Source organism: Osmerus eperlanus, chromosome 22 (genome assembly GCF_963692335.1).
Source record: "Osmerus eperlanus chromosome 22, fOsmEpe2.1, whole genome shotgun sequence".
Classification (NCBI taxonomy): Eukaryota; Metazoa; Chordata; class Actinopteri; order Osmeriformes; family Osmeridae; genus Osmerus; species Osmerus eperlanus.
This window is the reverse complement of record NC_085039.1, coordinates 2,344,738-2,357,831: the sequence shown is the minus strand read 5'-3', so window position 1 is coordinate 2,357,831 and position 13,094 is coordinate 2,344,738. Positions and strand designations below refer to the sequence as shown.

At 38.6% G+C, this 13,094-nt stretch overlaps 1 protein-coding gene across 5 annotated transcripts in view; it reads right to left on the bottom strand.

The window, feature by feature from the left end:
• The window catches only part of myom2a (myomesin 2a), a 43,372-nt gene that overhangs the window by 28,011 nt on the left and 2,267 nt on the right, over nucleotides 1-13,094 (bottom strand). For all 5 annotated transcript variants that reach the window (XM_062447889.1, XM_062447891.1, XM_062447890.1 and 2 more), the window contains exons 4-10: nucleotides 12,701-12,836; nucleotides 8,825-8,979; nucleotides 8,018-8,110; nucleotides 6,927-7,015; nucleotides 6,741-6,785; nucleotides 5,642-5,806; nucleotides 5,393-5,554 (exon numbers count right to left, since the gene is read on the bottom strand). In XM_062447889.1, coding sequence (XP_062303873.1) covers nucleotides 5,393-5,554; nucleotides 5,642-5,806; nucleotides 6,741-6,785; nucleotides 6,927-7,015; nucleotides 8,018-8,110; nucleotides 8,825-8,979; nucleotides 12,701-12,836 — 845 coding nt within the window. The remainder of the gene's footprint in view (nucleotides 1-5,392; nucleotides 5,555-5,641; nucleotides 5,807-6,740; nucleotides 6,786-6,926; nucleotides 7,016-8,017; nucleotides 8,111-8,824; nucleotides 8,980-12,700; nucleotides 12,837-13,094) is intronic.

Sequence of the window (13,094 nt, the reverse complement as noted above, 5' to 3'; positions counted from 1 at the left end):
TGTTTTTTTATGCAGTGCCACCTGAGTGCCTGAAGATCACAGGCCTGCAGTATTTATTTTCCCCCTTGTCCCTTACACATAGACATTTCTCCAGATCCTCAGAATAATTGTATTATATTATATACTGTAGATGATTATATATTCAAACTCTTCACAATTTTACGTTAAGGAACATTATTCTGAAATGGTTCCACAATAGATGCAGGTTTTCGCAGATTGGTGAACCTCTGCTCATCTTTAATTCTGAGAGACTCTGCCTCTTTAAGATATTCTTTTTATACCCAATCATGTTACTGACCTGTTTGCAATTAACCTAATTGTGAGAATGCTGTTAAGCATTCTCACTATTGTTTTCCTGTTTCTCTTTATTGTGAGAATGCTGTTAAGCATTCTCACTATTGTTTTCCTGTTTCTCTTTATTGTGAGAATGCTGTTCAGCATTCTCACTATTGTTTTTCAACTTCTTAGTTCTTCCGCCGTTTTTTGGCCTTTAACTAGTTCTGCATACTTTCACCGATTCCTACAATTGATGTATCAAAACGTTCAGCTCCTTCAGGAGATGTTGGCTATGACTTCTGGTATTTCTCACTTTTATACTTTTTAAGACATTAAGGTTTTTGTGCAAATTATTCTCCCATTAAAATTAATGGTAAATCCTTTCAAATCATTTAAAAGCTTCCTCCTTTTTCAAACGTAACTACTTCAGCATACTTTCAGCTAGAGACACCATTCAACCTTTAAAATGTTCACAAGACATTCAGCTATTCCCAAATGATTCAGCTTTTTCAAATATTCAGCCAATTTTGAATTATGACAGTTTGAAATACATTAAAATGTTTGCTCCTTGATTTTTATGAATGAGCAGCAAGCAGAGTGGCACACTCTGCTGGCTGCTCTTTTTCTGATATTCAACTAATTTGTCAAACAAATTCCTCTAACGTTCATATAGTTTAACTTACAGAAACAAGTTATACCTTAAAATGTAGGAAAAATTGTCCTCTTTCAGCCAATGTAACTACTAAAGAGCTCACATTTACAGATTTTCAGCTATGAGCCTTGAAGCGAGAGCAGCCTTTCAAATTCTCTCACTAACTTCAATGGAGAGGTGAGTAAAATCAGTCAGAGAAAGCAAGAAGGAACAAGATTTTGAAACTGCCGATAGAGTCGTATTTCTGACCGCACAGACATATAAAGGACATCTCTGGTTTCGGCAGAGTCTTGGGTCTCGGAAAATATCCTTATATTTTGGATTGGACGTATAGTTTTGCGTCTAGGTCAACTTGTTTGAGGTGTGGATGCTAGGTAAATGTTCGTTTTTCTCTCTGCCTAGCTCGTTAGCTATCACAGCTGCGCCATCACCGTGGCAACCAAACAAACAAGCACCAGGAAAGCAAAAGGAACACGTTTTTGAAACTGCAGGTAGAGTCGTATTTCTGACTGCACAGACATATAAAGAATATCTCTGGTTTCGGCAGAGTCTTGGGTCTCGGAAAATATCCTTATATTTTGGATTGGACGTACAGTTTTGCGCCTAGGTTAACTTGTTTGAGGTGTGGATTCTAGCTACATTTCTCTTATTCTCTGCCCTCAGCGCGTTAGCAATCATAGCTGCACCATCACCGTAACGACAGACACGCACCACTCAGTCTCTCACACAGGTGATTGGTACGTTTACTTGACCATGAGAAACACGATTACTAGCAATTGTCGGTTTATGCCAATAATACAATTACTCCGTTTACATGTGTAATTAGTTATGCGATTACTCAATAAACGCGTCTACATGATTCTTTTTTATTAATCGTTGTATGCTCCACGGACAAAACTTGCACCATCATCCTTCTGCAACAAAGTGTCGCCGTGTCTTCCTGTATCGGCTCTACTGCTGTATGTTTCATTCCATCAACACATTGAATCCTACTAAGAAAGCCGAGTAAACGCACTCAATGGTAGGCTACATCTGCTACTGCTATTACTATCCCAACTATAATTTCAGCTGTTAAAACGATAATAATCTTGTTACGACTAGCTAGCCTACTTCTTCTGTATAACAGTTCAGCTTTCAGCTTCTCCCACATTGTAGGCTATTTTAGCTCTTAGCTTTGTTATGATGATGCAGTTGAGCTTCCACACTGCCTCTTTTGTGTGACTCACACATTTTTGAAATTCATTTCAGCTTGCGGGTATTTTCTCATTTCTCACTTTTATACTTTTTAAAATATTAAGGTTTTTGTGCAAATTATTCTCCCTTTAAAAGTAATGGTAAATCCTTTCAAATCATTGTTGGAATGCTGCTCCAGCCCCTTTCAAAAATACCTTTCGGTTGCTTTGAAGCTTCAGCTTATAACTTTCTACTAAATTTTCACTATTTTCAGCTTTTTTAGCATGGTCAGCTATCCCCATTCAGGTTTTCAGCATTCTCACTGCTGTTTCGCAGGAACAGCCTTTTCTAGTTATTATTATATCAACTTCTTAGTTCTTCTGCTGTTTTTTGGCCTTTAACTAGTTCTGCATACTTTCACCGATTCCTACAATTCTTGTATCAAAACGTTCAGCTCCTTCAGGAGATGTTGGCTATGACTTTTGGTATTTCTCACTTTTATACTTTTTAAGACATTAAGGTTTTTGTGCAAATTATTCTCCCATTAAAAGTAATGGTAAATCCTTTCAAATCATTAAAAAGCTTCCTCCTCTTTCGAACGTAACTACTTCAGCATACTTTCAGCTAGAGACACCATTGAACCTTTAAAATGTTCACAAGACATTCAGCTATTCCCAAATGATTCAGCTTTTTCAAATATTCAGCCAATTGTGAATTATGACAGTTTGAAATACATTAAAATGTTTGCTCCTTGATTTTTATGAATGAGCAGCAAGCAGAGTGGCACACTGCTGGCTGCTCTTTTTCTGATATTCAACTAAATTGTCAAACAAATTCCTCTAACGTTCATATAGTTTAACTTACAGAAACAAGTTATACCTTAAAATGTAGGAAAAAGTGTCCTCTTTCAGCCAATGTAACTACTAAAGAGCTCACATTGACAGATTTTCAGCTATGAGCCTTGAAGCGAGAGCAGCCTTTCAAATTCTCTCACTAACTTCAATGGAGAGGTGGGTAAAATCCGTCAGAGAAAGCAAGAAGGAAGACGATTTCGAAACTGCCGGTAGAGACATATTTCTGACCGCACAGACATATAAAGGACATCTCTAGTTTCGGCAGTCTTGGGTCTCGGAAAATATCCTCATTTTATTGATTGGACGTGTAGTTTTGCGTCTAGGTCAACTTGTTTGAGGTGTGGATGCTAGGTAAATGTTCGTTTTTCTCTCTGCCTAGCTCGTTAGCTATCACAGCTGCGCCATCACCGTGGCAACCAAACAGACACGCACCATGAAAGCAGGATTGGATACACGTTTTCGAAACTGCCAAGAGTTGTATTTCTGACAGCACAGACATATAAAGGATATCTATGGGTTTGGCAGAGTCTCGGGTCTTGGAAAATATCCTTATTTTTTGGATTGGACATATAGTTTTGCGTCTAGGTTAACTTGTTTGAGGTGTGGATTCTAGCTAAATTTCTGTTATTCTCTCCTATAGTTGAGCTAGCGCGATGGCTCTCCATAACTAAAAACGGTTCGACTTATTTTCCACAATCGACCAAATTGGACAAACAAGGTATGTACATTGAGCTTAAAGTGTACATAATCTAGCTAGATCGTTTTTATTTTAGCAAGTTTCACAGAAATCTGCAAAAATCGAGGCTCAAGACTGTCATAGCTTACCGTCACGAACAGCCAAACCGGGGCTGGGGTAACTAAGTGTTTGCTGCAGCTGGCGTTAATCCTACGAACAAACTTCGTAACTGGAAAGTTTTTACTTTTAATTGACGATATTGAACACATTGTTAAGTAACTTGTCTTTACTCAAATATATTCTCCGTTTTCAATTTGAAGCAGTATCTAGCTTACTATAGGAAATCTCCCAATGCATCCTTTCTCTAGCTTTGCTTCGGCTAAAGTCAGATGGACCACGATGACGATGCATGCATTGTTCACGCCTACGGTGTCTGTACAAATACCACTTTGACACGCTTGCAAGAAATGATCCGCTGGTTAGATGTAGCATGATCTTACTTAATACCCACAATACTGTAGTTCAGCTTTTTTTGCAGCAGCATTTTAATCTGAGTTCAAGTAGCTTTTGCAATTGCACAACCAACAAAGTCACGTAATGTGACGTGATTGAATTTAAAAGTTTTTATTTTTATGCAATCTTAAATTAAGTGTCTGAACAGGGCTGGGTGTGCAGGCACATATGATTAGTTTCTCCTCCACCTTGAACCTGAAACCTAGATTCTAGGTTAGAAATGTTGCCAGTCTGTTGCCAATGACCAACGGTTGCTAAGTTTTTCCAGCAAGTTCAAGTCATTCCAGTGTTGTCCTTTTATCTTCAAATTCGTTCAACCCAGACTTCAGCAACTGGTTTTCTGCTAAATTTTCACATTTTCCTGCAGCTCATCTTTCTGAATTTTTGCCCTTATTGTTTTGCATTTTTTCTCTTCTTTTCTTCTGTTTTCTGCCTTCTTCTTGCTCCAGGTCCTTTCAAAAATACCTTTCACAGCAGTACCTTCCAACTGCCAGTACTTTTGCATTCAGGCCTTTTGAAACTCCAGCAAATAATTTTCTGCTAAATTTTCAAATTCTTCAGAATTATTTATCTTTTTGCATTTTTCTTCTCTTTTCTGTAGTTTTATACATCCGTCCAGCTCCAGCCCCTTTCAAAATTACCTTTCCGGCGCTTCAGCTTATAACTTTACTAAATTTTCACAATTTTCCGCTTTTTTAGCATGGTCAGCTATCCCCATTCAGGTTTTCAGCATTCTCACTGCTGTTTTGCAGGAACAGCCGTTTCTAGTTAGTTGCTAAACGTTCCTCCAGCTGTTTATTTTTAGTAACACATACTTTTTCCCGACTTTTATTGCCCCAGTCCCAACTTTTTTTGAGACGTGTTGCTGCCATCAAATTGAAAATTATCTTATTTTTTCCTTAAAATTTTACATTTCATCAGTTTAAACATTTGACATGTTTTATATGTTCTATTGTGAATACCATAACGGGTTTATGAGATTTGTAAATCATTGTATTCTGTTTTTTATTTAATTTTACACATCGTCCCAACTTTTTTGGAATTGGGGTTATAAATAAATGTTCTCATAAATGTACAAATACTACATACAGCATCAAGCTCTTGAGAAGTTGATAAACTGGAATATCATAGACACTAAAGCCTTACCAGTCTGTGACATTTACAAAAGTAAAACCTGTTTTCAGGTGTGTGTTCAGGTGTGTGCTTTCATGCACTGCAGTAGTACAGTAGTAGGTCACATGTTCCTACCTCTGACAAACAGGTAGGCACTATGCTCTGCGGTGCCATCCTTTGTCCACATGCGTAGGGTATAGAGACCCTCATCATCCTTGGCAAGGTGGGGAAGAGTAAGGCTAGCCACACCCCCACCTACCTTCATCTCTGCCAACTTCCCTGACTTCAGTAGTTTATCTGAAAATAGAGATGAACAGGTACCATTTACATTTCAAAATTAAAAACATTTAAACCAAAATATTTGCAATGCTATAGTAGTCTTACCATCTCTGTACCACTCGGCCAGTGGTGGCAAATTGGGTAGATCTGGGACCACTACCATTGTACATACAAGGCTGACAGAGCCACCTTCCACTCCGAACGTCACTCCAAACATATCCATCAGGGTGATCTCCAGCTTACTGGGGTGGATCACTGTCAAGTGGGGCACTTCACACCGGACAAAAATAAATTACAAACGAATATGTGAAACCTTCAAAACAGTACCCTGATACAATCAAATGCTTTACTCACACATTAGTATTAAATATTAATTACATATAAAACCTGCAACATTTCATATGTCATATGTACAGTAGCATGCACAATTATTGTGCATAAGAATATGTTATAACTTAAAATACAATTAGTTGAGAATTTATAAATATTTTTATTAGAAAACGAAACACAAAAGGGTGTTTCTTATTTAGCTCCACTGTGTATATACTGAAGGTATTTTCACTCAATTCAAACTGGTACAGGGAGTGCTCATTCAGAGATGAATTCAAGTTCACTTGAAGCCTTTGCTTCCTGGCCCAGGATCTGAACACAAGTAGTTATCACAACAGCTTCCACTGCTTATCAGTCCTTAGTTATTTGTGGCCTCCCATCACAAGCAAAGCCTGCCATCTGCAGGCTGAATTCCAACACCATGTGTTGCACCTTGTGCAACTTAAACAGACACTTCATGCTGTAGAGATGTCTGCCCTTTCTCGAATATAATGGAATTACATTGGGCGAGCTTCATGACGCTCAAAGTGCCCTAAAATAAACTTGAAAAACCCAACAGCAATGTCTCTTTCTAGAAATCATGACCTAGTTACTCAAAATAATCCACAGTGAAGAAAATCCTTTTTGTCAAGAGTTTCATGTAGGAAAGGAGTAGGAAATCGTTTCTTTGTATTTTTTGGGTGCTTTTAGCACCACAAGACAATCCCAATCTAGTTCCATCATATTCAAGTGAAAGCAGACATCTCTACAGTTACTATCTAAAATGTGACAACGCACACAACAATCTATATGAATAAAAAGCACTACAGGTAAGAGGAAAAACTTTTGTGATGAACTGTTCCTTTCACCTCCCTACCTCCCTCACTTCTCTCACCTTGACCAGAAAGCTGAGAGTTCTCTACAGCACCTCCTCCTGGTCCTAGAGGGAAATACACATTTGAATTATTAATGCATGACAAATCTGAAAAACAATAATAGATTACACACATTCTATTGTATAATAGAAAGAGACAGACAGACAGAAAAACATATAGAGAGAAACAGGATGAAGAGGACTCACTTTTGACAGTGACAGTTGCTTTGCTAGTGGCTGAGCCATGATGGTTGGTTGCCACGGCATTGTACTCTGCAGTATCACTCACCACACACCTATGGCGAGGAAATATAGTGTGCACAATGCTCAAAGACCTATTATTTCCAGTTTTATAGCTGAAGTGTAGTAGAAACGGGTTGTGTGGCATCAGCTGAGTAGCTGATTTGACTATCCTCTCTTTCAAAGAAAGTCCCTTTGAACACCCAGAGGAAACACTCATGCCTTTAAAGGCCAACTTTTTAATCCCCAGTCAAATGTCTGATGACATGGGCTAAGGAAAGGCGACATTGCCTTTTGGAAAGTGATCTCATGCCTTGGGAACGTATCATACAGAAGGAGCTCTGAGGAACAGACATGGTTCTGAGGGCTGCAAGGAGAGACGGAGGGTGAGAATAGAAAGGAGAAATGTGACCTTCAGCCTGGAGCAACTATTTTAAAGTATATTTCCAAAGATAGGGTAATGTAGCCTTCTAAATGAAAGATTTTATCGATTTCAAGATCGGATAATGTTAAAGATCAGGACCTTGCTCTTAAAATGCTTTGAAAATCATTGGAGTTCAGAGGAAGTGCGAAATGAGGGTTCCAGCACCGTTGTGATGGAAAAGAGTTATTGCAAGAGAGAGCTGGGGGTTGGGGGCAGGGGAGTCATAGATCGAATGACGTGGAAGTCAGCACTTTGGCATGAACAGCTGAGACATCTTAAAGACGTGCCAGAACAGTGGCCGTCACAGATCAACTTTAGACTAAATATGAAATGAAACCCACAACCCCCAACTCAGACCAACTCTCAGTCAACTAAGTCATTCACTCTAACTGGAAATAGGCCACCTATTAAGGAGACAGTGACAAAGACAAGGACACACCTGTTTGTAGGTGGAAAACATGGAACCAATGGGGTTAATTTGGTTACACCTTTTTGATTGGCTCAAATGAATTAAGGAATTAAGCTTTGATATTGAATATTGAAAACTAATATTGATTCTGAGTACAATAAGTGACACCAAACTTGGTGGAAATACATATAAGGAATCTCATTAATGGAACAAGGGAAACATTACCTGCTAATGATGAGACTGTGCACTCCATACTTGCTCTCAATCTTGTACTTTCCTGGGGCGCTCAGTGGGTCGACAAGTACACCCCCTTTGTACCTAAAGTAATATTAACAACTAGTCACCAAACGTAGTTTTTTCACTCAATACTGAAAATAAATGCATTCATCATCATTATTTCAGTATATGTACATCTGTTTACATGAGTTAGACTTTTTAAATTCTAGTAACATGTTGACGATCAAATAAACCTACAATATGACTGGTTGAAGTAGTCATACTGCAATTGATGTTAATGTGACCACCAACATAATTGTGAATGAGGCTAAGAATGACAGAGCCTCAGGACTTAAAGTATATGTCTCTTAAATTAAGAATAAAATACCTTGCTACTGGTTTATTAAATAACGATAACTAATGATGACTGAGGTGTACAGCAGGTAGCTTTGGATAATTATCTAAATATAAAATATTTCAAATGTAAATGAAGACGTTTTTAATTAACATGTGTATGTGTGTGTCCTTTGGATCATGTGTATTTCTTATGAATGTCTGCTCAGGGAATCAGCAATTGCTTTTGGTATCATGTAATTTCGCAGTTAGTACAAGGGAGTTGAAAAGCAGTAGATCTTGTGTTACTGCCCAAGTGGGAATAGTAAAGGCACCTATACCACTTAGCCAATAAAGCACTTGCAGCTCCACTTCATGGTCAAATCTTGTGATTAGCATAATCACAGTATGACAACAAAGGTATAAGTACTTCATGTAAAATGTGTCATTATGTGTGGCATAAAGACCAATGAGAGCTCTTACCATTTGACAATAGGCCTGGGGTGACCCTGTACAGTACAGAACAGCTTGACAGGGGTTTTCTCCCAAACAGTGTGGGGCCTCAGTGGCACCAGAAAATCTGGGAGCTTGTGAGCCTCTTCGCACAACTCAACCTTTTTAGTCATCATTAACTTAACCTAGAAAGAAGCAAAAAGCATGTATGGTTTCCACACCAGTAGAACATTTTCATTTTATAATATATTTTTTTACCAAATGACCTTATAATAAAAGCTGATTAATTTCCATAAAGAAAACTCAACATACATAAGCTGAGTTACCATGGCAACCAATGCCGGGAAACTAACCTGGTCCAGGGCAGGCCAATTGTCAGGCTAAACCTGAGTTGTTGCTTAACCAGTTATATAACACTTTAACACTGACCCGACAGGAATTGATGATTTTACCTCAGACTTTCTGGTGTGCTGCCATATTATGTTAATTTATTAACCACTATCTGTCAAGAATTAAAACAAAGTTGATAGAGAATGAACTTAAATTAAAAAATAAAAAATGATATAAGGACAAATGTGTTTAATTATATGGTACCTTATTTAAAACATTTAGGCTTCTGCTATATAAAATGTGTCTAATCAAAATTATCCAAATAGAATGACAATAGCTACATCAATAGTTAACGTTACCATTCCAAAAGATTTAGTATCTAAATCCATATGCCTCTATCCTCTATTTTCCCATTGGAAACCATGTTTAAAAATTTATTGGTTACTGTATTAATTAATAGTCCGTAGGTAATTAAAACAAAGTTTAATTGTTTTTTTTTATCAATTAAAGGTCCCACGGCATGCTGTTTTTGGATGCTTTTATATAGGCCTTAGTGGTCCCCTAATACTGTATCTGAAGTCTCTTTCCCGAAATTCAGCCTTGGTGCAGAATTACAGCCACTACAAGCAGTCCCACAATGACCTTTCCTTGTGCCATTTCTGTGTCTGTAGCTTTAAATGCTATGAGGAGGAGAGAGGCGGGGCTAACTGCCATGCTGGTCGTTTGCAAGCCATGATGTCTCTCGAGGAAAAAACTATATCGCGTAGCTCATTTTCTCATTGGCGGGCCAAATTCTCTGGGCGGGCAAAGCAGAGAAAGGGGAGGTAACCTTTCCCCTTATGACGTCAGGTGGCTGAGCGGTTAGGGAATCGGGCTAGTAATCTGAAGGTTGCCAGTTCGATTCCCGGCCGTGCAAAATGACATTGTGTCCTTGGGCAAGGCACTTCACCCTACTTGCCTCAGGGGGAATGTCCCTGTACTTACTGTAAGTCGCTCTGGATAAGAGCGTCTGCTAAATTACTAAATGTAAAATGTAAATGACGACATAAGGGGAAAGGTTCCAGATCGGACCATTTGAGCTTTCATTTTCTCAAAGGCGGCGAAGAATACCCAGGGCTTTGTTTACACCTATCAACATTTCTAGCCACTGGGGGACCAAAGGCAGGCTAGGGGAACTCATATTAATGTTAAAGAACCTCATAAAGTGACATTTTCATGCCATGGGACCTTTAAGTAAAGTTCTATAAATAAGGACTTCAACCCATGTGCGATCATCAGATGCAGGCCTATTAGAGGTCACCAGAAACAGTCATAAGAAGATTGGTGATGCGGCCTTTGTCAACTACGCCCTAAAACTATGCAACACATTACCCATAAATATTACGAAAGCAAACACGCTAGACATTTTCAAAAGACAGCTTAAAACCTATCTTTATACCAAAGCATTTTACTAATTTGATCTCAGAAGGGTTTTATTACTTTTATTACTTGTATTATTGTTTTTATGTAAAGCACCTTGAACTGCAAGTCTTGTATGAAATGTCTGATTATTATTATTATGTGTAGATCTTTGTTAATGGTGTGTCCTTTCATTGATGAAGTGGTTGATGAGGGAGCTGTAATACAGGTAATTTCAAAAATAAGGAAATTTTTTCAAGGAAAGATCACATGGCTGTGAATATTGCAACTCTCTTTACCACTGCTTTTAGCTCTGGTGAATCGATCTGATCCATGTTCGGCCTCTCAGGCTGCTTAAGAATAAAGTACAGTAAAGTAAAAGTTTCTTGACTTCCTGAACCTATAGCCTGAAGCTTTACCCCCGACAGATTTGTTAGGGCTATCCAAGTCAGATTTTGGACTTAAACCCCACTTCTCCGTGTGCGTTAAAGTCAAAGGTCAGATTAGGTATACTTAAAACTGTAACACCAGAAATGTCTGTATAAGGCTTTTGAGAAGGCTACAAATATTATCCTGCATAGCGATGAGCACCATATTAATATACAACATACCTATCACCAAATTAGTTCCCCTTAATATTCCTATAAAGAACTAGCCTGGCTCTGCCCTCCTATGTACTTCCGCTCAATTTCCATTTTGCTTTTGTACTAGGTCTGGGATTTCGGCATATTAGTCAGATTTTTCTAAACAACTTTTAACCGGTCCAATCAGCGAACAGAGGGAGTGGCTGAGAACGCTGACGTTGATGTTGTGCGCTAGTTTGAGTTGTAGTTCATTAATGGCAGCGGAGAAAGATGCGAGCAAAGCCATTCGGTCCGTTGTGGCAACGCTGCCGAATATCCAAAAGTTAAAGCCGGAGCAAGAACAATCTTTGCAGAGTTTTGTTGGTGGCCATGATGTTGTGGCTCTCCTCCCCATGGGGTTCGGGGAAAGTTTGATTTTCCAGCTAGCTCCGTTAGTGGTGAAGGAGTTGGCTAAGGCGAACGCTGGCGATTGGTTATGGCAGATCCAGAGTGGCTCTGGGCAGATCCAATAGTTTTAAACTTCAACAGAGTACCCGACTTCAAGGAAGTTAACGCTTGTCAATGGAGCGATCCCAAACTCTCTGTACAAATGCAATGTACGAGAGTCTGGTTAGGACCAGGCTAATAAAGAACACCTGAATCTGATAATTTTCCATGTTCAGTTGATATCTGTTTATCTTAACTTACCAAATACATTTTTGCATTAACTTCTTAAAATGGAATACTGTCTTCACATTATTATTACTTTGACAATATATACAGTATATAAGCCCAAAAATACAAACTTCTGTAGATGAGAGTCATAGAAAGCCTATTAAGATGTATCACAATCTGGTTAGGTAGGTTCCACTCATGGCAGCAAAACATTGCAGAGGTTAAGACCGGGCCATTAAAAAGTTTACACCATGCACTTCCTGAAGATGTCTTGACATAGGCAACAGCTTAAAGCCTTGGTCATTGACTATTCTCCCACCCCCTCTTTGGTAGGTGGTACTGAGTCTTACAGTCTCTAACAGTCTGACAAAGTTGCTACCCAAGAGCTTCTGAAAATCTGTGAATCCAGTCTTCGTCTTTAACATTTGCCACAGAGTCAGGTGGCTGAGCGGGTTAGGGAATCGGGCTAGTAATCTGAAGGTTGCCAGTTCGATTCCCGGCCATGCATAATGACGTTGTGTCCTTGGGCAAGGCACTTCACCCTACTTGCCTTGGGGGAATGTTCCTGTACTCACTGTAAGTCGCTCTGGATAAGAGCGTCTGCTAAATGACTAAATGTAAATGTAACATTTTCCAGACCACACTTCTTACATGACTATAAACTCTATATATTCCATACAACAATGTCCCTATTTTACATTCCCTGCAATTTTTCTATTTATTGTTAACAATTCCATGGATTCTATTCAATCTGCAAAAAGGTAAACAATTACACTGTTGCTACCTTCTTGTACATTTATTTTCTATTTGTTGCTGTGTATCTTTATTATTGGTATAAAGCCCCCTTGTGACTGCCCCTGTTTATATTGACATACAGACTAGTACATGCTAAATGTAGCATGACAAAACATTGATCACAAGACATTTTATACTTCTTTACCTCATTCTGTATAGCAATGTTCTCCACTTGAGTCTTAGTTGCCACTCTCATCCTGTGGAGTTCCTGCTGGATGGCAGCAAGCCCTTTCCCAACATGGCTCGACACACGCTGGTACTCTTCTACCTCATCAGCGTTCCTAGACATCAAGTAGACATCAAATCTCATTATTCTCTACATTGGTAGGATTTTATTTCTTGCTGTCTACTTTCAAGATCCCATACCTTAATTTACTATATTATTAAAGTATAGATAAACTAAGTAATGAATTAGTACAGTAGTATTACAAACCAATATACAGTATATTAGTTCAGTTCATGTAGAAAAATGTAGCTAGTATAAACTTTTCATTGCTTGCCACTGTCACTTCCCTAGTATATCAGTATGATTGGACTCA